Source organism: Neofelis nebulosa, chromosome 4, assembly GCF_028018385.1.
Source record: "Neofelis nebulosa isolate mNeoNeb1 chromosome 4, mNeoNeb1.pri, whole genome shotgun sequence".
Classification (NCBI taxonomy): Eukaryota; Metazoa; Chordata; class Mammalia; order Carnivora; family Felidae; genus Neofelis; species Neofelis nebulosa.
The window spans coordinates 95370169-95393842 of NC_080785.1; the positions used below are offsets into that span (position 1 = coordinate 95370169).

Sequence of the window (23674 nt, forward strand, 5' to 3'; positions counted from 1 at the left end):
CTGTAATTTACAAGCACTGTATTTTGTGTTAAGGAAACTTTTTTTTCGGAACTTTGGGTACAGCCCAACCAACACCTTTGAGTAACTTGCTTTTATTGTGATTGTGAGGTCGAGTAACCCATCTTTAGCTGCCAATATTCCTAAGGTTTCAAAACAATTGCTGTGGTTACAGAAACTAAAGAAAATAGAGTTCTAAACGTAAGTTGGTAAATTTGTTTAACACCAAAAAAAGTTTTTTTTTCTGAACTCTATAATGTCCTGGATATATGAAACTATGTTTTTCTTGGTTTCGTTAACGTGGAGGTTTTTAAAAACAAAATGAAAGCTTCGGTGGCCATTTCTACCCTCCCCCCCCCCCCCCACCCTGCCTCTGCTTAGCAATTATCTACTAGGGCACCACAATAGAAACTAATAAGAGTATTACTCTCAAGCTAGAATTAGGCAAGTGAGCCACAGATCAAGTTCAAAACCCATAGCCTTTAAAGTAGGTGTTCATGGACACACACAGCCCTACGGTATAATACAGAGAATCATCTTCCTGCGCTCCCTTCTTACAAGTTTCTTCTCTAACACATGTTAGCACTTTCCACTGCGTTCCATTCCATCCCGATCTCGTCTTTCTGGATAGAAAAGGTGCTACTGCAGGTGATAATAGTGAGGACACCACCGTGCTCACTTAATGGTGATATTTCATCTAATAGTTCATTCAAAAATGTTACTATGCTGCCCACTTAATGCTAAGGCAGATGTGTTTGTGAATTCTCAAAGCGTGTGTGATCTCCAGGACTCTTTTTAAATCAATAAATTTTATCTTAACCAATCTGCATGAACATTAACAAAATTACCAGAGGGAATTTTGTTCTGGTCTAAATGGTTGGTGGAGCATCTGGATTTGGAACATAAAATCCTTCCTTTAGATATAGTTGATGAGACTAGCCGAGGTGGATTACAAGCTTATTCCATGGGGCCATTTGATAAATCTGTGCATAACTAAGTAATAACATCACCCAACGTTCTTCAGACTGCATAACATAGAGCCCAAGTCCTAGGGATGTTAGTGGTGTTACATGCAAACAGGACACTGTGATCAAATATTGGGAAACATAGACTTCACTAGGCTGAACAGGTTTCTTTACCTGTGGGCAATTTCCAGAACCTTTAACCTACCAAGATGCACTGTCCATCACCAAGAAGGAGATGCTTCATTCACTGTTTCCCAAATCCATTTGATTCCCAAACCTTTTATCCAGAGCAAATCTTAGGACCAGAGTTCCATTAAACACACTTTGGGAATTGCTGTAATTCTCAAGGGTTCTACCAAAATATCCTTGCTTCTAGCATTGTAGTGCCACAGCTAAAAATATGGTGCTCTAAAGAAAGACATAATGACTTCCACATTATTTTGGTAAATTCTTAGAAATTACATTTCCCCTTATTACTTCATGGCTTTTTTCTAAAACAGAGAGAGAGAGAGAGATTAAATCACTATTTAATGTGATTTTTTTTCATTTTCTATTACTATATTTTAAGTGATATTTTCTACAAAATGACTACAGAATCACCTCTAAATTTAGATCTTTTCTCTTCTTTGTTTTTCTTTTTGTTTTTTTTTACTCTTGGCCATTTTGCTTTATTTTTCCTCCGTGTACTGCAATATAGAAGCATAAGGATATCGAGAACAGTAAAATGTGTTCTTATTTTTTTAAGTCATATACCAAACGGGAAGCAAACAGCACGCATGCTTAATCTGAAAAATCGAACAAAGCATGAGTAAAACTTTCTACTATCGAGGGACACTGGGTCACTCAGTCTGTTAAGCTTCCGTTGACTTCGGCTCAGGTCATGATCTCATATTTGTTTTTTTGGTGTTTTTTTTTTTTAATTCTTTTTTTTAACGTTTTTTTATTTATTTTTGAGACAGAGAGAGACAGAGCATGAATGGGGGAGGGTCAGAGAGAGGGAGACACAGAATCTGAAACAGGCTCCGGGCTCTGAGCTGTCAGCACAGGGGCCCGATGCGGGGCTCGAACCCATGGACCGCGAGATCGTGACCTGAGCCGAAGTCGGCGCTCAACCGACTGAGCCACCCAGGCGCCCCTCATATTTGTGAGATCAAGCCTGGTGTCAGCTCTGAACTGAGTATGGAGCCTGCTTAAGAATCTCTCTCTCCCTCCCTCTGCCCCTCCCCTACTCATGCACGTGCACACACTCTCTCTAAAGAAAAAAGAAAAGAAAAGAAAGAAAAGAGAAAAAAGAAAAAGAAAGAAAAGGAAAGAAAAGAAAACTTTCTACCATCGAGGCACAGAAATACATCCCCCCAAACCCAAGGAGTTTTGTACTAAAGTGAGTCTGACACTAATCCCCAGCAGCTGCCCGAGTTTCCTAGTGATGACCAGCCTTCCTTCCACAGTGGTTTTCTTCCACATTCGGGCAAAACTCGGACATGCCAGTTCTTTGTCTTTGCACTTGTCCTTGAAAATCTTTGCTTGGTTTTCTTGCAGTAATCTACTAACTTCAGGTAATTAATTTTTTATTCAACCTCTGTTACAGATTTAAAATTCTGTTGCTGTTCCCCATGATAGAACACTGTGGTTCCTCTGATGTATTGGAAAGGCCCGTGGCCCCCATCATTTTATTCCATCACCATAGAATTTTACTGTTTGAAGGAACCTTGGAGATCACATCATTCAGGGTTCCCAGGCTTCAGTATGCCTCCACTTCCTCTGAAGAGCTGTTAAAACCCAGATTGCCACTCCTACCTCAGAGGTTCTGAGTCAGCAGGTGGGGGGGATGAGGCCAAGAATTTGCATTTTTAGTAATTCCCAGGTGGTGCTGACATTGCCAGTCCCAGGAGCCCTTGCGAGGAGCCGCTGTGCTAGAAAGCCCTTTCTTCCAGCCTACCCCAGAGAATCTGAACATTCCTGGAGCTGGCCTGAGACCCAAACCCGGCAGAGCTGTCAGGGAAGGGAGGAAATGGTGATTTCTCCAGGCCTGGGGGCAGCTGAAGGGATGATGGGTTGGTCGACCTCAGTGTTCATCAGGAGTATTCACAGGCAAGGCTAACTCCACGACACACGTCCCCAAAACTGCTGTGGCTTAACTGCCCATCGGAGACCGTTTTTGAGAACCACCGATCTAGCTCAACCTTCTCATTTTATGGGCAAGCAGATCGAGCTTGGACAGAGCAAGGAAGCACGCACAACCAGTCAGCTGCTGACTCAGGAGTGCCCGGGGACCCTGACTAACAGCGATTTCACATTCCCCTCTCCATCACTGGTTACCTAGTTCCTGCCTGTAAACGCAGGGCCAGACATTTCTCAATAGTTCCCACTATTGGCAAGAAATTTTTAAACATATTTTTCTCCTTGCTGATTGGGTAGATTGATTTCTTCAGTGACTTTCTGCCCTCTTCTCCCTACATGCGGAAAACTCTGACACAGCTTTGCCTTTGCTCTCGGTGAGATTAAGCTTTATGTTTTTTAACCCGTGTTCGGTTTTATTAATGGAAACTTCCCGAACGATCTATACAACTTTTTATATTTTCTTGGCTTACGGCTCCTACAGGTAGTGGTTCTTACTGTGGGCTTAATGTTTTTAGAACAACCTATAACCAATATATTTTGCGAGCGCAGAAGGATTTTATTTACCTCTGAGCATTCGGGCCGTGTTTTCTGCTTTCTCTTTCATGTACTTATCTTCCTCTTTCTACAGAATCGTATTTCCTCTAATAATTTGGACCATTTGTTTTTCCTAATGGCAAAGTTCTCTTGCGCGCACGCGGCTGCAGCGCGGCTGATGTGGGTGTGGCCGCTGCTCTCGTGATGTGCGCATGTGCCATCTGCCAAAAACCTCTACTCTTTACAAGGAAGGGACCCTCATAGGGTTTAGCCTAGGGCTGCAAAAGGGCACCCACTTAAAGATGGGTGTGACGTAACCAAAACCAGCATTTTCTTCATCTCATAGTTTAAATTGGTAAATCTGACCCTTATTGTGAATTCAAGAAAGTAGATATTCTAAGATTCAATTGCAGACCAATAAATGGGTTGATTTATGCTGGTCCTTGGGGAAAAGTAATGCATGACCCAACTGTAGTATTGTTTTGTGGGAAGAAAAGCTCATCTTCTGACTAGCTTCTTGTACAATAGCTGTTCAGTGAGTATATTTTATGGGGCAAGCAAGCCATTATGCATAATAATAAAATTCAGTAACAGTTTAAACAGGCGCTTGATTTGCCAGTGGGTAGATAAAACCAAGATATTATGTGTCATATTTGTTACAAGCACATTTTAATAACCAATGTGGTTATTGGAAGGAAAGGAAGAAGAAACATATGATTTGTTCCTTATAAGTGATAAGTTTAACTTGATTTGGAGTTGATGAAAATTTTCTTGAGTTTCATTAGCAAAATCAGTATCTATCTATACAAAATATACATATTCAGGAGTAAAATTGCTCCAAAGTAAATACAGACTCTCATCTTCTCTGGGCAGAATGTCAGAGACCTGAAATCTTATCGATTAATGCAACCCGTATAATTAATTTATAAAATGACAGCTCAATCTCCACACAGGGACCCAGTCATGGATACCAAGGTGGATACATGGATACAGTTGATCACTTATAATCCATCTTTGTAATTTTTTGAAACAGGGAACCTTCTGTATTTTATCAAAATTCAATTGTTAATTTTTGGTCGGTCAGCAGTTGAGATTTCCCTTTATATAAAATATATGAAAGGATGTTATGATTCAATGACTATCAATTAGTGTTGTTTCCTGTGCTGCAAAGCCATTAAGGCTACTTCCACGATGTGGATGTGAATATTCAGGCACTTTTGTAGCGACAGTTTGCTGGGAAGTCACTAGGGAGAAGAACGCTCTGTACCGTATGAACACACGCGTGCCCCGCACACACGTGCTCTCTAATGTAGACTTTCCTACCTTCTTTCTCTGCTTCAGAACCCAGCCCAGAACTTTCCTAACCCCATTTCCTGCCCTAACTGTCCTGTGGCCATTCAGAAGACACCAGGAACTCTAAGATGTTTCCATAACTTTGTACTTCTCTTCTCCAGTTGCCCTTCTTCTCCTATCTGCTTAATTGATCTGCCATTTATTCAGGATTGAGCTCCTATCAGTTATTTCCTGCGGCTTCCCTGATGCCTCTCTCTGTCCCCACTGAACTATCCAGTTGCCCAATATTCCCCCAGCTCGCTGAACACACACCTATCCTGGCTCGTACCCATTTGTTCTCTCTCTTTTTTTTAAATTGAGGTATAATTGACATATAACATCATACTGTTTCAGGTGTATAATATAACGATTTGATATTTGTAGGTATTACAAAATCAGTCTAGTTAACGTCCATCGCTACGCATAGTTACAAAATTCTTTTTCTCTTGTGATGGGGACTTTAAGATTTGCTCTCAGCACTTCTCAACTGTGCAACACTGTGTTATTAACTATAGTTGCCATGCCATTATATTCCATGGCTTACTTATCTCATAACTGGAAGTGTGTACCTTTTGATCCCTTTCACCCATTTGGCCCACACCACCCTTTGCTTCTGGCAACCACCAATCTATTCTCTGTATCTATGAGCTGGGCGGGGGGGTGGGGGGTTGTGGTTATTTTTGTTGTTCCACACATAAGTGAGATCATACAGTACTAGTCTTTGTATGACTTATTTCACATAGCATAATGCAACTTGAGGTCCATCTGTGTTGTTGCAAATGGTAAGATTGCATTATTTTTTATGGCTAAATAATATTATATATATATCATTATGTGTAAATAACATAGAGTGATATTAATATATATTAATGTTTTAATATCAATAATATTATATAAGAAATATATATTTATTTGTTATATAATATTATTATATATTATACATATAATAATATATATAAAATCACAAGGGACATTTAGATTGTTTCCATATCTTGGCTATTATAAATAATGACTGCAGTGAACATGGGGGTGCAGATATCTTTACAAGTTAGTGAGTGTTTTTGTATTCTTTGGATAAATACCCAGAAGTGGGATTGCTGGATCATATAGTAATTCTATTTTTAACTTTTTGAGGAGCCTCCATACTGTTTTCCACAGTGGCTAAACCAGTTTGCATTCCCACCAACAGTGCAGGAGGGTTCCCTTTTTGCCACATCCTTGTCAACATTTGCTACTTCTTGTCTTTTTGAAGATAGCCATCCTAACAGGTGTGAGCCATATCTCATTATGGTTTTGATTTGCACCATTGGCTCTTGATTTGTCTATGTCTCTGCCTCCCCCATACCTTAAAAGCTCTTTGGGGGAAAGACCATATCACTGTACCTGACGTATAGTTGATGCTCCATGTTTGCTGAGTCAGTGAACATGAACTAGACTGTGTTCTGTGTGCAAAGTTACCCCGAGCCACACCCCTTCTCCAGTGCAGGGCAGCCCCCTGCCCCTGTCCTTGCTCCGGCAGGCTCTAGTCTGACCCACTCTCAGCCAGTTCCACTCAGTCTCCCAAGTGACCATTGTGAATGTCAGATCTGATCATCTCTCTCCACTCTTGCCTATAGAATGAAGGACAAACCCCTGAAAGTGACAGAGTCATCCCTCCATAATCCCATGCTTTACCTCATCTCTGCCACTTCTTTCTCCACTTCATGTTTCCAGAATGTCCACGTGCCAATGTAGTGGCTCCAGATCTACCAAACGCCACCTCTTGCCTCCATGTAGCTATCCTGCTATTGCCAGCGATTGAAGAGTTTTCTCCCCTTCCCACCTTTTTCCCAGTCAACTCCTCATCAGCCTTTAAAATTCAGTTCCCAAGTGGTCTGGTTGCCTGAGGCCTACTGAGGGCTCCTCACCTGAGTTCAGAACACCCCTTTATTATAGGACCACAGGTACAAGAGGTCAAAATCAATAGCTATGGATTAGACCGGAAGCCCCTTGAGAAAAGAGGGCTTGTGTCTGACTTACAAGAGGGGTCTGACTTACAGCCTGTACTATAGTCGCTGGGAAACATTTCATGAACAAAATTGTCCGGAGGCTCCCATGCTTCGTCTTCCTTTGAGCTGGGGACTACTGTAAGTAAATTAGGCACGGGCGGGGAAGGAGTGAGCTGTAGGTCCCCACAGCTACAAACCAGAATATTACCAACTATTGTACTGTGGCAGCAACTTATTCTTAAAAAAAAAAAAAAGTATAGCCTTGCTTCATCACAGGAGTGCTCCCGACCACTTGTTTAAACTGGATGATAGAATAAAAAATACAGAAAGAGTAATTTTGAAATATCAACAAATTCACCTAACTAATGTGCCATGACAATAGGCAATTGGTAAGAGCAGCACTATTGTATGTAAGTAAGAAAATAGCATGAAACTCAATAAAGAGATAGATTTTCAGGTTATTAAATGGAGGACTAGACAGAAAAGGAAATGAGATGTGTAAGCTTGTGGTAACACAGTATTGGGCTGCATATAACTTGGATAAAATCTGATTTAGAGTTGGTATGTTTCCATAATGCCGACCTCTCTACTTCAAAATCAAATGCATTGGGTTGAGTTAAAGGCTAGCATTCCCCCTCTCCCCCCCCTTCAACTCTGGGCTTGACTATTTTATCAGTAAATTTAAAAATGAAGAAGAAATGCATCCCTCCAAAGAACTTCCTAGTAATTTGCCACAAAATCACAGTATGCTGCCCACCCTTGTTTATTTCCTCCCTCTCCTCAAATGTCCCTGCTCCCTCCTTACAGATCTGTTGATCACCCTGCATTACCTGGACCCGGACCCTTTGCAAGATCTACCTTTTTCTCCAGAGTACTTCTAGAATATTCTCTAGGGCATGCATGTCTGCTCTCAGAGTCCCCTCTGTCCACCTGCAGTGATGTCCAGAGTTTGTGAAGCCGTCTGAGTAGACCCTCACTTCTGCCTCTACATCCAGGGCCTCCAGGAGCCATAAGTCATCTAACTGCCCAAGTGGCCAGACACCTCCTGAAATCCCAGCACAGTGAGGCTGCACAGAGGAGAGTGTATCCCTCCTTAAGTGATCCACACCGTCACCTGGCTTCAAAGCAGCAATATTTATGCCCAGGGACAGATAAGTTCATACTCATCTGGGGAAACAGCCCCTTCTGTTCCCACCCATGCTGCTGTCTACATGGGCTTTGCTCTGTCTAGCTCACGAGGCTGGGCTGGGGATGTAGACTCGCAACAACCCTTCCATGTCCACCACCACAGCCCAATAATAAAAATAGAAAAGCTTCGTTCCCTGCCTCCTTATCCTAAAGCACCCAGGTAACATGAAACCTAAAGATTAAGCCCTCCCCCTGGCCCTACCCACACTCATTTCCAGGCATGCAATTTCCAGGGACATCTGGGGTTTGGGGTCCACGATGTCCAGGGAATCGCTGGGCCTTCATCTTTAGATGCGGCCATTACTGAGTTTTATATCCTGGAGTATCCCAGGATTCCTTGCAGGAATCTGCCTGAGCTGCTGAGAGGAGGCCTAAAAGTGCTGACTCACAGGATGAAGTCACACACTAGGGATTATTCAAGACTCTCAGGATGGGGTCATCATGTCCTCTGAGGCTCTGGCCAGTCAGTTCTGCGTAGTGTGAAAGACTGTAAAGCGTGGTGCTGTATTGAAGAAGAAGAAGGAAGAGGAAGAAGAAGAAGAAGAAGAAGAAGAAGAAGAAGAAGAAGAAGAAGAAGGAGGAGGACGAAGAGGACGAGGAGGAGGAGAAGGAGAAGAAGAGTTTAGACAAATTTGCCTGCCAAATTTTTACCCTTTTCTGTAAATATTAAAGGGCCAAACTCCCACCAAGGTCCTGGTCAGGCCTAGATATCCTCGACTCACCCCTTCCTATGTTCATTCAATAAATGTTGATTGAGGGCCCATTGGGGGCCCGGCACTGTTGACGGATTCAAAGCTAGAGCAGTGAACTAAAATCCATATTCGAGAGAGGAGGATAATCGGAATGAACAAATGAAAATATCAGGCCCTATTAGTGCTGTGAGGGAAGTTTTAAAAAACTTGATTGTGGGAAATTGCAAGTGTACACAAAAGTAAAGCAAGTAGTAGAACAAACCACACATGTCTACCCCCAGCTTCCAGACGCTCAACCCGAGACCGCCTTCTCCACCCCATCGCTCTCCCCACCTCACCATGGATTATGTAGAAACATCCCCGACATCCTATTGTCTCCTTATGCAGGTCTTGGAGTGAGTCTCTGAAAGAAAGGCAGATAGGGTGGTCAAGGCAGGTGTCTCTAAGGGGTGACCTGGGAGAAGAGGTGTGCGAGTGGGAAAGAGAGATCCAGATGCAGACCTAGCAAATGTGAGCATGCTGACATCATTGAGGATCTGTGAAAGGACCAGTGTTACTGCCCTGGGGGGAGTGAGGGCCAGAGAGAACCCAATCCTACAACAGCATGACCAGAGGTTCCTAGAAGGAATAAAAATTCCTACAACAAAACATATATAATGCTTCCTGGGTACCAGAAATTCCTCCAGTGTTTTGTATATGGCAACTTGTGTGATTTTTGACAACCCTGTGAAGTCATGGCCACTATTAATATTCCCATTTTACTGGGGCGCCTGGGTGGCTGAGTCAGTTGAGCGTCCAACTCTTGGTTTCCGCTCAGGTCCTGATCTCACAGTTCATGAGTTCGAACCCCACATCAGGCTCTGTGCTATCAGCTTGGGATTCTCTCTCTCTCTCTCTCTCTCTCTCTCTCTCTCTCAGCCCTGTTCATGCTGTATCTCAAAATGAATAAGTAAACTAAATAAAAAACTCCCATTTTACTAAAACTGAAGAAACCTGAACACAGAAAGTGTCTCCGTCCAGTCAGGCTGTACTAATGAAATACTGGGTAGCTTACAAACAACAGAAATTTATTTCTCACAGTTCTGGTGGCTGGCAAATCCAAGGGTGAGGCACCAGCATAGTCAGGTTCTGGCCAGAGCCTCTTTCTGGTTCACCTCGCCTTCTCACTGTGTCCTCACATGGTGGAAGGGGCTAGGGATGTCTATAAGATCTCTTTTATAAGGCATTAATCTCATTCATGAGGGCTCCCCCCCTTGTGATGTAAGCTCATCCCAAAGGCCCCTCCTTCTAATACCATCATCTTTGGGGGTTAAGATTTCAGCATATGAAGGGAGGGGGCACAAAGTGTACAGACTACAGTTACTCAGGCAATCTGGTTCCAGAATTCAACCTCTTAATCCCTTCAGGTAGAATGGCTCATCCATTGTCAGTCACATCTCTGTGCAACTCTGAGCAAGTGTAGGTGAAAAGACTCAGAGCTGCTCATCCCAGGTCTCTTTGGACCCACCATGTCTCTCACCACCCCCCAGCCCAGACTGCCACCCTCTCCAGGTCTGGATACTGCTCCTTACACAGCTCATCTCTTCCTGCTTCCCTTCCCTCCCCAACAATGTCTTTTTCCCTGTTTGACCCTAAGCCCCATGAGGGTAGGGAACATGTCATGTCAGTTTCCCCTCATACTATGCCCACCACATGGTGGGCACTGAATCAATGTTTGCGGGAGGAAGACATTAATGAGTGAAAGGAAGTGATGTTTGCACTGTAGCGGGTAATGATAATGTTCCACCTGGGTCCCCTGGAATCCCATTTCCATGAGTTGCCTTTACACTTTTGCGGGGTTTTCAGCAACCAGCGCCTGCAGCTTTTCTCCCATCCCTCAGCCTCCAGTATGAGCTTTACCCCGAGAGCAAAGAACCAACAGTGCCAGGGATTAGATTTCCAACCCATCCTTGACCCCAGGGGCTGTCGACTAGGACTGTTGAGTGCCCAGTGAGAACATCCAACTCCCTTGCCTTGGGCTGGGACAGCTCTGAAGACTGACTCACACTCTACAGCCCCCCCCGGGACGAGAATCCTTCCCTTCCCCATCCTGTTTCTGGGAAACCCAACTTCAAACATTAGGTCATTTAAAAAAACTCCTCTGTTAACAAATATGCCTGGAGATTAGAGGATTATTAGGAAGATACTATACTTGCAGTTTTGTCATAAAATAAAACTTATTCTAAAACTATCCTGGAATCAATGTGATTTTACACTGATGAACCAAAGATAGTTTAGGATGTTGTAGTGCCTGGGTCATTGCTGCAAACCTCAGGCACTTCAGCTGGAGACTTCCGGTGGGCAGAAAGCTGGATGGTCGGCAACTGGTCCATTGCCATCTCTGCAGGGAAATGGGCAGAAAATGAGTGGCAAAGCATGGCTCGATATTAAAACTCACAAAACTGATCTCGAACTGTTATGAGAGTTTTGTAACATAATAATCATGAGACCTATGGGGATAGCCTTGTAGGATAAAACCCACATCAAATAGGTTTTTGAGATAAATATGGCCACCTTCCAACATTTGTCTACTGGTATTTCCTTGACCTTTTAAGAGAAGACTTGAGGGTAATAAATGGAAGCACCGATTTGGCCAAAAGGGTCCCAAGGGACCAAGAGACACATTTTTCACATCTACAGCTTAAGAAAAGTCAAGGACCTAATGCATGTAAATGAACTCAGAAAGCCACATTTGCCCTCCTGTTTCTAGGCAGCCGCTGCAAGTCACTTGGACCTTAAATGGGAGGGAACAGTGACAAATGCATTTATGAACATCCTCATTTAAAACAAATGGCGCCCTGGTTTCAGGGTTCTAAATTGAGAAGTTAGTAGCAAAAAGAGCTGCTCCAAAATCCATACTCTATGAAATCCACATAGCTCATGAGGAGAATGATAAAACTATAGATCATGGCCAATTATGCTTCAAGGAAAGGTTTTAAGCCTGCTGCATTCATAACTCCCTCTTGGAATAAAAGCATAAACATAGAACATAATGTCATAGCTAAGCTGCCTCATGCTGCTATATTTTTGTAAATAAGATTCATAAGAATAGAATACTGTAAGGGCACCTGGGTGACTCAGTCAGTTGAGGGTCCAACTCTTGATTTTGGCTCAGGTCATGATCCCAGCCAGGGTCAGGGGATCAAGCTCTGTGTCAGGCTCTGAGATGAGTGTGGAACCTACTTGGGATTCTCTCTCTCTCTCTCTCTCTCTCTCTCTTTCTCTCTCTTTCCCTCTGCCCCCTCCCCTACTCATGTTCTCCCTCTCTCTCAAATAATTTTTTTTAATATTTAAAAAATTGAATGCCACGATCAGCAAACTTTTCGTGAATAGTATCATGATTACTAATGCTCAGATTCAAGAAACCTGAATTCTTTACCAGGATGGAGGTTGTGAGTCTTTCAGAGAGAGAGAAGATAAAGCAAAGACACCCCTACACCATGTAGTGACGTAATTTATGCTGACATCTTTCTTTTTGGAGAGAGAGAGAAAGAGCCGCAAGCTTGACCTGAACTGAAATCATGACCTGAGCTGAAATCAAGAGTTGGACACTCGGCCAACTGAGCCCCTGTGGTAACATTTTTATGATGTCATATGTATGACATCATCTAAGAGTGCTCCTGGAAGAGAATCTAATTGAAGTTTTTCTTCTCATTGCCACCTCGTGTTTTCAGATAAAAAAGATGTATACAAAGCAGTGGAGATCTGGGAATATGGATTTTTTTCTCATTATGAAATGAGCACTAATATCCATATTGATGTATGGATGTAGATGTAAGCCATTGCAAATCCTTCACTGCCTTCACTCTCAAATCAGCAACTGTGGGATAGAGTCACTCACAATATTTTGACATGAAGCAGGAATTAAACACCAAAATGGGCGTCCTTGTGGAAACCTAACAAATGTTGTAAACTAAGAATGAGTCTGATATGCTAGAAAGAAGGTCTCCTCTCGCTGGTCTGCCATGACCAACCCTGGCCTCACAGGCCAAACACTGCTTTGTCCATAAATTTCTCTATAAATAATCAAGTATGAGGAAGCCCAAGACAAGCAAGTAAAGTGAAGTTTCCATTCTTCTTTTTGATGTCCTCCAGCCTGAAATCTTTTTAAGTGGCCTATTTGTCTTTTAAGTCATGAAACCTCCTCTAATAATCACGTTAGTTAGCTAGGAGCTTCCTTCAAGCTACTCTGTAAGAATAAGCAAAATAAAATCAGAAAATACAGTTAAAATATAAATATGGAGAACACAGTTGCCTGTGTCCACATTATTTCCAAAGGGAAAAGATATTTATAAAGGTGAGCTCTAATTCTGATACACTGATGAGTTCAAAATCTTCATGCACAATATGAACAGTGAGAACGATAGCTGACGTTTATTGAGAACATAATATATGCCAACTGTTATTCTACAACTTTTGTATGTAGTAGCTCATTTCTTCCTCATTGTGACTCTGTGGATGGTACCTGCTTTACACCCATTTTACCCATGACACGATGAGACGTGGTTTACTTAGTCACAACCCAAGACAGTCTGGTTTCAAAGCCGGTGCCCTCCTCTGCGTGCATGGATGGGCAGGGCTCTGAGCCCTTCCTTGCTGGTACAAAACTATTTTTAATAATTATTCTCTGTTATTTTATTCTCTAAAACGGGGGAGGCCAGGGACCATCTTAATAAATTAGTGTTTCTTCGGGCACCTGGGTGGCTCAGTCGGTTGGGCATCCGACTTCGGCTCAGGTCATGATCTCACAGTTCGTGAGTTCAAGCCTCGCTTCGCGCTCTGTGCTGGCAGCTCAGAGCCTGGAGCCTGCGTCAGATTCTGTGTCTCTCTCCCTCTCTGTTCCTCCCCTGCTCATGCTCTCTCTCTCTCTCTCCTTCAAAAATAAATAAAAACATTTTTAAAAATTTTTTAAAAAATTAGTGTTTCTTCTCTTAGTAGGTTTTTTTTAGACTATCTATGAATTATACAACCATAGCTTGATGGATTCAAGTCCCAGAATCCATTTGGTAAAACAGCCAAGGATCTGCAAATCCTTGCTTTCGGAGCTTCCACATTTATAAACAAGCCTGCACTAGAATTCAGCATGACTTTCGAGTCAGTCTGTGGAAAATGCAAGTATGTAATACAATCAGACTTCATTTGGGCCATCCCTCTGCTGCTTAGGCACACTGGCAATGAAAGATCTGAACGCATAAACTTGGCAGCAACTTCAAAATATCCAGTTGGTCCTAGAATGCCAACGTGCTCATTATGTACATTTGTTGTGCCTGGGCTCCCCGCTGTCCAAATCTACCCTGAGTCTCCAATCAAGAAGAAGTGGTGATAGGAACACTGCTAATATGACATGACTGGGGACAATACAGAGTGACATGACCCGAGGTGATGAAGGGAACACTTATGGCTTCCCTCCCATTCCCTCCCCCTCCCTGCCACATATGTTGATGCATATTACATCCCTGCCTTGGCAGTCACAGGCAGAAAGGCCCAAAGATATTTATGAAGCTGTATCCATCAACAACTCCAATGGTCCACCTGAAACGCTGTCAACTTGCACACTGACTAGTACCCGCCGTCTGCACGCGCCACAACCCCTCGCCTTCAGTTCTAGCTCTACGTCCAGGGGCCAGCAAGGCATCTCCCCAGAGCCCCCAGGCCTTTCGCAAAGACCTAGGGATGCAGGGCAAGAAATAAGAGAGTCATCAAGTCGGCATTTGCTCCATTAAGAGGGAAAGGCAGCAAAGGGAGGAAACTAGGACCGGGATATAGAGGAAATAAACATTAAAAATCACCAAAATCTGTACATCTGTGGTTGCCGAAGCAACCTTCCAGAGAAGCACAAGGATACCCGTTCCTGGCCCTGTAACACAAAGGCTGAGAGCCTGCCCTTAAGTAGCCACTTTGTTTCTCATTCAGAACCATAGCTGACCCTTGATATAACGCCTGAATTTACAGCAAAGGTCCTTTACATAGGACCATAGCCGAACAATACACTCACGTCCTAAATGGAAGGAATTCTCCAGTATCATATCCAGAGAGGACTTCCATAATTTCCTATTTGAATTTTTGATTGACCGAGGTGTTAGGGAAATGTCTTACAATTTCTAAAAATATTTTCTCGGGGCGCCTGGGTGGCTCTGTCGGTTAAGCGTCAGATCAGGTCATGATCTCGCGGTCCATGAGTTTGAGCCCCGCGTCGGGCTCTGGGCTGATGGCTCAGAGCCTGGAGCTTGCTTCCGATTCTGTGTCTCCCTCTCTCTCTGCCCCTCCCCCGTTCATGCTCTGTCTCTCTGTCTCAAAAATAAATAAACGTTAAAAAAAAAATTTAAAAATATTTTCTCTTCGTTAAATACGAAGCATGGTCTGTCTTCTTCAGAAAGCATTCTGCATGTCCCGATCTAAATTTTGCACCTGAAATTCAGGGACAAAATGGCCTCTTCAACACTAAAATCAAACTGCACGTGATTTAATTTTTCTTTGAGCTTAAGAAACTTATTTTGAGATCTGTCTGAACCTGGGGAATTTCATTATAATTTTAACTTTTATTGCATAAAAGAAGGGTAAACATAGCAGCTGGCACATGAACTGAGAATGGTGTACTAATAGGCTGTCTGTCCTTGCAGTTTGGGGAAGGTATTCCTAAAGAATCTTCTCACTTTGGGAGTGAAAACAGGTACACAGTACAAACTCTTTCCCCGAAGGTGGCTAAGCCAAAAGCAGGGAGAGTTTTCACTTAACTATTTGCCACGATTTGCCCCATCTACACTATAAAAGCAGGAAACCAAGAACAAGGCCAACCCGAATTTTAAATCCCATGGTAGTAATCTGGGATAAGACAGGGTTTCTTTTAGACTGATGAATGAGAATTTTTTTTCTCCTTAAAATGAAAATCACTCTTGTCTTTTAGGAGAGAGATAAAGGCAAAAGACACATAAAGTAATGAGCTTAAAATGGATTTTCACTTCTTAAAAAAAAAATCTGCTTCAGGTCAATGGGATTTCTGTAGAACCAGTTATGTGAAATTCGATTATAGATTAATAAAGAAACCAAAGAGATAAGGATATCACATTAATGGAAAAAGAATTATTAAATTCCTGTCCTTTTTTGATGTTTCCTCTGACAATTAGTATTCCCGTCCTCATCAGGTGATACAAAACTCTAGGCAAATATCCAAAGGAATTAAGCAGTAAAATATGTTTTGAGGGAAAGAAAGAAGGAAGGAGGAAAAGAAAGAAAGAAGAGAGACTGAATTGAGAAAGTAAAGAAGAAAAGTAGAAAAAGAGTTTCTGGGACCTGCATTAAGTATGGCATTAATTTTTTTCCCACCAAGTCTTAGTCTTGGCAGGCTTCCACTCAAATGCAGGAATTTCATGGATGTGGGAACGGGTGATGGAAAATGCATTATTATACACAACGATCGTTGTACTTGAGAGGAACTATATGGGGAAAAAATAACACCCTAGAATAAATACAAATGAAATTCATGTATCAAAACCAATACTGTGAAAATAGTTTAAATGTTTCTTGAATTTATATCTAGTCATTAACCTAAATGCAGATTTTAGTTCAGGCTACACTTTTGCCTCATGGTCAGAAGGCCTGAAAACCTGTGGCGTGGAAAATTGGCAGGATAAAGAATATTGAATTGGTCTCCATGGAAAAACAGGTTTTGGCAGCTATAACCTCCTCCTTGAGTGGGTTCCCCCCCAACCCAAGTCAAATTCTCCTCTCTCTTTCCTTGTCCCAGGAAAAAGACCAAGGGAAGACCATATATTAGCTTAGACAGCAAGCAGATAGATATCAACATGGCCATTCACCAAAGGACCTTCCTCATTGGCCTTGAACCCCATAGTCAGGGTGAGCCCCTCCCCCCCCCCCCCCCCCCCCCGCCCCGCCGAAAGTCTCAACCCTAAGCTCACCTTCTGAGAGCACAGAGGCTGGAGGTTTCTATTTCTACTGACTTTGGTTTCCTTCTTCCTTGAAGAAAGGGAGTGAGGCATACATCTTACCCAATGACCCTAAAAGAAACTGCAATTCACAAACGAAAATGATAAATTTATTTGCAGAAATCCTTCACATCTGTCCCTCCCCTCCAATCCTGCTCCAAACCTACTTTAATCCACAACCAGTCTGCTTACCTCAAGGAAGGGAGACATTTCCCCAGGGTTTTATTTAGGCTAGGGGACAAAATCCAGGGACTTCTTCAAAGTCACTCGTCCACCTGGCAAGACTCTCACGGCCCGCTGCAACCACAAGGCCCACCTCACTCTCTCCTGGGGCTAGTCCTGAACCCAGTCTCCACTCTTTTCTTTCCAGCCTCCTTTCCAGCCACCCGCCCCCCCCCCACCCCCTACCCCGCCACCCCAAGAGCCCACAGCTTCAGAGCGAATGTTCACCAGGCTCCCTCTGGTGGGTTCCGGGCCCTTTGCATGAGCCAGTTGAGTGAGAACTTCTTCCCCCACATGAATGTTGTATCCTTGTGCTGTGCCTCTCTTGGTGGTTCACCCTGATCTTTTCTCTCTTTGCAGCTGGTTAATAATCCACTAACAAGTCAGGCTGCAGCGGCTGCAGCCGCCATGGGCTCCATAGCAAGCTCACAGGCCTTTGGCAATGCCCTCTCCAGCCTTCAGGGGGTCACGGGTCAACTAGTTACTAATGCACAAGGACAGGTGAGTGGGAGATGGGAACAAGAGTGAATCTTTATGGCAGATGGAACTCGGAAAGGAAATGAATTTCTTTTGCATGACAGTGATATGTAACCGCATCTATTCGAGGCAAATAAATAATGTTTACTAGCAATGTCAAGAATAGGAGAAGGGTTGGGAGGTGTTTCTATATTTTAGAAACAAGATTTTTTTTTCCCCTTCCTCTAGAATGTCTTACGTTTTTATTTTGTTTTTATTTCTGTACAACGGTTCTTGTTCTGACCTTAACTGAAGGAAATACTTTTCGTGATGGGGCAGTCTTTAAAAAAAAAAAGTAAATTTTAAAAACAAAATTTCAGTTCTGCTTATGTATTTATTCTTTTTAAACTGGGACAGTGGGGGAAACTGGTAAGTTTCCTTCTCTAATTGCTCTAAGATTTCTAAACTAGTCCTAAGCAAGCCAATTTTTGACTAATATGGGGACCTGATGGAAAGAACCGGGCCGTCCTGTAAGAGAAACAAAGGAAAGGGGGGAGAAGCCTCTTGCTGATTCTCCTGGAAGCTCCTGGGAGTTTCTTGTATGCCTGCAGGCTTACTTCAGTCTGCCGGGGCCATCGAACCTTCCTCATGTCATGGGCAGCGTGACGGTTCCCTTACACCACTCGTGTGCCCACGTCGTGGTCCCCAGGACACTGACGAAGCTTCAGATGAGGGCAGCTCCCCCTTTAAGACCCCAGTAAACCTGAAAGCTCCATGAAGAGCAAACTGGAGTTAAAGCTGAGGGGATCAGAAGTACCCTCCGTTCAAAGGCTTGGCACAGACCCTCGGTGGTTAGGGCACCTTCACCTCAACTGTGGCTGTTGCTGAGGTGGAGGAGCAGGTAGAAGACGCTAGCATCATCTCCAGGATTTTTCCTCCCAGAGTTATTTTACGGATCCCTGCTTGGCCTGCTCTGTGGAGAACAGGAATTGCAGTGTCTTGAACCCTGTTTTTATTTTACATAAAGAGTAAACAGAGATGCATTATAAGCTAAACCGTCTCAATCTACGTCCCAGGGAAAAAAAGCTGACCTTGTTATATTTCCTGGGCGGGTGCAGGATTGTCCCGTCAGAACCCCGAGGGCTGAACGATGGAGCTTGTCAAAGAGCAGCCCCAGGTAATGAATCATCTTATCACAGGTGCACACCACACATATTAAAGGAGGGTTGTATGAACACGGTGCCCTCCACAGTCACCTTTCAATGTCGGCTTTAACCCTTGTTCCAATCCCTTTTCATCAAAGGATCATTTTATGCAGCCGGCTCTAAATGGAGGCTCTCAAAAGCCTATTAAGATTTCTGAACGGACAGGGTTTGGGTGTGGAGGAAAAGTTGGTTATAATATCTATAACTCACACTCAGATCAGGTCGGTCCTGGAAGCTGCTTCCTAGAGTTATGCCCCAAATGGAACACCCCAATTCATTCCTGCCAGGCAGCTGGCCCTTGAGATGTAAATTTTAAGAGGTCCAGATGGAAAGCATATCCACCAATGTGCATTTCCCCCTGATTTTTCTGTCCCAGTGTCCAAGTAAAATGTGCCACTGTGCCCCACCGCTTGAGAATTTGTGATGGAGAAAATGCTTTATTGCTTAGAAGGAGTTATTAGGAGTGTATTCTTCCGGTGATTTAATGGCTGATCATTTTGCCAGTTACAAATCCATCCCCTTCCTAGGGGCTAGAGTTACAGCCTTTGCTCTGTTTGGCCTTTGCCGACTTCCATCCCAGAGGGGGTAGCTCTCCCGGCCCGAGAGTTCCCACAGGAAAATGAGCTTTCAGTTAAAACCTTGGTTCATACTCTGCATATGTAGAAGAAGGCCTGATTTTATTTTAAAATTCTTCTGTTTTAGACACTGTGCTGATAGGTGATTTGATATGGTCCACAAATCTCCTAAAGTGGGAAAGGAAAAAAAAAAAAAAGACCTACATTCACAGAGGAATCAATATTGCCCGCTCGTGATGTCTTGTCTGAGAGTTTTAGAAACATGCCCAATGGTACCATGTGCCAGAGACGACCAAGCTACTCCCATTTCCAAAGTAGATGAATTAGCCATGTTCCCGTAGTGCTGTGGGGTTTTTTTTTTTTTAATCTTTGTAATATAAACACAATCATCTTCCCAGAAAAAAAAGCATATGCCCTGCACTTCTTGATACAAAGATACTCATGTGAGCCTTATGAGGTGGCCAGATGGCACCAAAAAAGGAGGACAAAAATTATTTGGGGTGTGTGTGTGTGTGTGTGCACGCATGCGCGCTCCTTTTGCTTGTATTAATGTGGTACAGAAAAATAAGATCACGTTGGAATCAGGTTAATACAATTAGCCTTGCTCAAAAAGCCGTGTAAACTAGAATTACTTTATCCAGCCCATTTTCAATCCCTTAAAAATCTCCACAGAGCTTTCCCAGAAAAGGTACAAAGAGAAAACTCTTAATATATTTATAGATTCTTTCATTTGAGTTCTTGACATCAACTATTTGTTACATTGGAAAGTTTGCCCAGAAGAAATAACATTAAAATCTACACCTATGTTTGAAAAGCATGTTTTATGCCACTGATACTTTGGGGAGGTCGGGCTGTCGAGGTGGCACAAAATACCCTGATTCTTGCTCTCCGCTGCTAAGATTTTCTTGGCTACCTGGAAGCCAAGAGAGGATTAGCCGGGAAAGAGCCCTCACTGAATTCGGATCTGCCTGAGATACGGTTTAAGCTCCCCTTTCTTCTCATTTTGGACCTGGGAGAAATCAATGACTTAACTTCCCCAAACTAGAGCCTCATCCTCAAAGCTCTAAGGTAGCCCCTGTGAGGAGGCCTGTGCCAGTGGCGATTCTAGATTCCAGGTCTTCCCACTCAGTGAGGTGGGCACCCTCCCCACACAGGGAGACATGTCCCAATCCCAAAAAGAAGAAAGCCCACCCCCTGGGACTTGCAGCTTGGTTTCCTTGTCTTGGAATCTAATTGTTTCTATTTACTAGATTTCAGTGCATTTAAAGGGAAGGGAAATCTCCATTTATTTATGGTCTTTTATTTCCTGTTCTTTGGTTTATTTATCTTAATTTTTTAAGTTTATTTATTTTGAGAGAGAGAGCATGCAAACAAGGGAGGGGCAGAGAGAGAGAGAATGGGAGAGAGAGAATCCCAAGCAGGCTCCACACTGTCAGCGCAGAGCCCAACTCGGGGCTCGAACTCATGAATTGTGAGATCACGGCTTGAGCTGAAATCAAGAGTCAGACACTTAACTGACTGAGCCACCCACCCCGGTGCCCCTGCTTTTTTAAAAACCAGTAGTTATCAGTTCATTCTCTTACCTTTCTGACTCTGCCATTCATTTTCAGTTAATACAGAAGTCAGACATTATTCCAGAGAGTGATTAATTCTAACAGAAATTCTGCATTCTAAAGTCACAAAACACATATCTTACCCAGGATTGTTATAGTATTTTAAAATTATATCATACCCAACTTCATCCTGAAGGAGCAAGTTTCCTATTGGTGATTGGCGATCATGAAATTTATCATGACTATCACAGTGCTGAGAATAACATTCTAGGGCTGTTTGCTTACCAAATCAGGAACTCATGTGAGTGTGGAAGCCAGACAATGAGATGAGCACCAACTATAGACTTGTTTGAACCCCAAGTCAGCCAGTAACTAACAAGCTCTGTGACCTTCAGTAAATTACTTGAGCTCTCTGAACTTCAGTTTCACCATAAAATAAGGATAGATATAAAATCTGAGTCCCTAGACTATGAAGATTAGATGAGGTAAGGTGTGTAAAAAGCCTACCATGGTCCATGAGTATACAGTTAAAGACTCATACTAATAAGTGGCTGCAATAATTATCATCATCTTCATCATCATCATCGTCGTGGTTTAGAGTCTTGTCTAGCATTTTGTGGAAACCTATCTTTGGTTTGGGTATATATAGCAAGAAGTAGTACAGCATACAGGCAAGAAGAATGGGTTCTAGAACCAAACAGCCATTCATCGGCTGTTGGACCTCGGGCAATTGACTTACCCTCTCTCGTGCCTCAGTTTCCTCGTCTGAAAAATGGGGATCAAAATGGAAGCAGCTTCTAGGATTTAAGAGCTTAGCATGTAGTCAGGCACATAGTCGTCATTCAATAATGCTAACACTCAGTATATGCTATCTGTGATTATTAGTCTAGGTGCGATATGGTTGCAGTTCACACTGAGTGTGCTCGCTGTGTGTGTGAGGAGTTTGAGAATGTGAGAATCTCAGCAGAGTAAAACATCAAGTTACTTTAGGGAAATCTTATCCTTACCCTGGATAGTTCAGTAGGGGGCGTGTGTGTGTGTGTGTGTGTGTGTGTGTGTGTGTTCTTAACACTCATTCAGTGGGTATGTTCAGGATTTGGCAAGTAGATTTCCCATCGATTTGTTCAGCTCTAGAATTGGCTTCCCTTGTGCCCCTGGCAATATCTCCTTATTGGCATTATTGCAGAAAAGTAAAAGCAAATGAAATTTCATTTTATCCTGGGGCTAAGGAAAAGCATTTTACATTTTAACTGAAGCTCAGAATGTTTCCTGATGAAATTAGTTCTGGACTGCTGTGAAATTTTCTTAAGTGGCACCAAGTCAAGCCAAAGTCCCTCCCTCCCTTCCTTAAAGAGCCAGTCAAGTAAAACAAACAAACAAACAAACATTACTTTTCCTAATGTATAGAAAGAAGAAAAAATTAAAAGCACTTGCCCATTCAATTCAGTACCCAAGAATACACATAGCATTATATGAATAAATAATGGCTGTGCAGAACACTTTAGCCAGACGGAAGGATTTGCAGTAGGTAGGAGCTGCCTCCTAAGAGGAACACAGGCCAAAATGGAAGAAAAGCAGTCTGCTGACACAATAGTAGCCTATGCATCGTAGCTTAAAAAGGACACCCTTGAATGTGCAAAACCACGGAGGGTGAGTTGCTTGTATTCAGCAGCCCTGGGCTGGAGGAGGGCAGGTGGCGAGGCAGGAATGTCACCAAGTACTGTGTTTGTGCACATCGACATTCTAATATCCTGACCTTCAAATATGTGAAAAACATTGTCTTAGAATTGAAGAAACATGATGCGTACTTATGTTGGGGAATTCCTCTGAATCCGAATAATCAAAAGCTAAAGAACATCTCTCGAAGACGGTAGAGCAGCTAAGACCATGGGCTTGGGAGGAAACAGGTCTGATTGGAACACATTTCTAGCTATGTGGTCTTGGGGGTCTTGGGTAAGTTATGGAACTTTACCAAGCCTCTGTTTTCCTCATCAGTGAAATGGGAGTGATAAGATGTGTCACATACATTGTTGTGGGGTTAAACATGACAGTAGCAGGAAATGTGTTCAGCACAGTGCCTGATATGTCTTAAGTATTTAATAAATTACATGAATGTATCAATAAATCAATGCTATAGCTTTTTAGAATGAAAAGCTGGCAATGGAGCCTGAACTATGGGTTGCTAAAGGAATTCAACACCTAATTTAAATAGAAAGATGAGAATCTTTTAGAGAGAATCACTACACGTTGAATGGAAATGAAGCTATAATAAATGCAAATCTCAGCCAAAGAATTGAGATATAATGAATTTATTCAGTAAGTGTCCATTGAACCTCTCTGTGGGTTTTATTAGATCTGTGCAGGAGAACAAATAAAACCATAGCTGCCCACGTTTGTAAAACTTATTTCAAACCCTGTGTGCCAAGGAGATAAAGTGTGCAACTTTGACAATGTGACCAGAGCAAATGAGGTACATTAGACACATCCAGCTAAAGCCATTTGATCAGGAATTTAGGGAGTTTTGCACATACTCTTTTATTCTATTTTTTATAATGAACCACATTAAATGTATAAAAAAGCGAAAAAATAACTTTTTACCAAAAAAAATTTCAAAAGGATTGTTGCTCAACCACATTAACGTAAGATTAACATAAATGTTAAGATATTAACATTTTTCCGCATAAGCTTCAGCCCTCTTGCTTATTTTTAAAAGAAATAAAGGGATAAAGCTGAGACCTTGGCACTCTCTCCCTCCCCCCCCTTCCCAAGGTGATACTGTGATAGCATTGGTAATTCCTTTAATGTAAGTTTTGCATCTTTACTAAAAAATTATATCTTTTTTAAAAGGTACAAAATCATATGTA

At 42.6% G+C, this 23674-nt stretch overlaps 1 protein-coding gene across 8 annotated transcripts in view; it reads left to right on the plus strand.

Annotated features, from left to right (window-relative positions):
- Positions 1–23674, plus strand: part of POU6F2 (POU class 6 homeobox 2) — a 495570-nt gene that overhangs the window by 421117 nt on the left and 50779 nt on the right. For 7 of the 8 annotated variants that reach the window (XM_058725457.1, XM_058725452.1, XM_058725455.1 and 4 more), the window contains one exon: positions 17382–17522. The exons of the other annotated variant lie outside the window; for it this stretch is intronic. In XM_058725457.1, coding sequence (XP_058581440.1) covers positions 17382–17522 — 141 coding nt within the window. The remainder of the gene's footprint in view (positions 1–17381; positions 17523–23674) is intronic. 8 annotated transcript variants of the gene reach the window in all.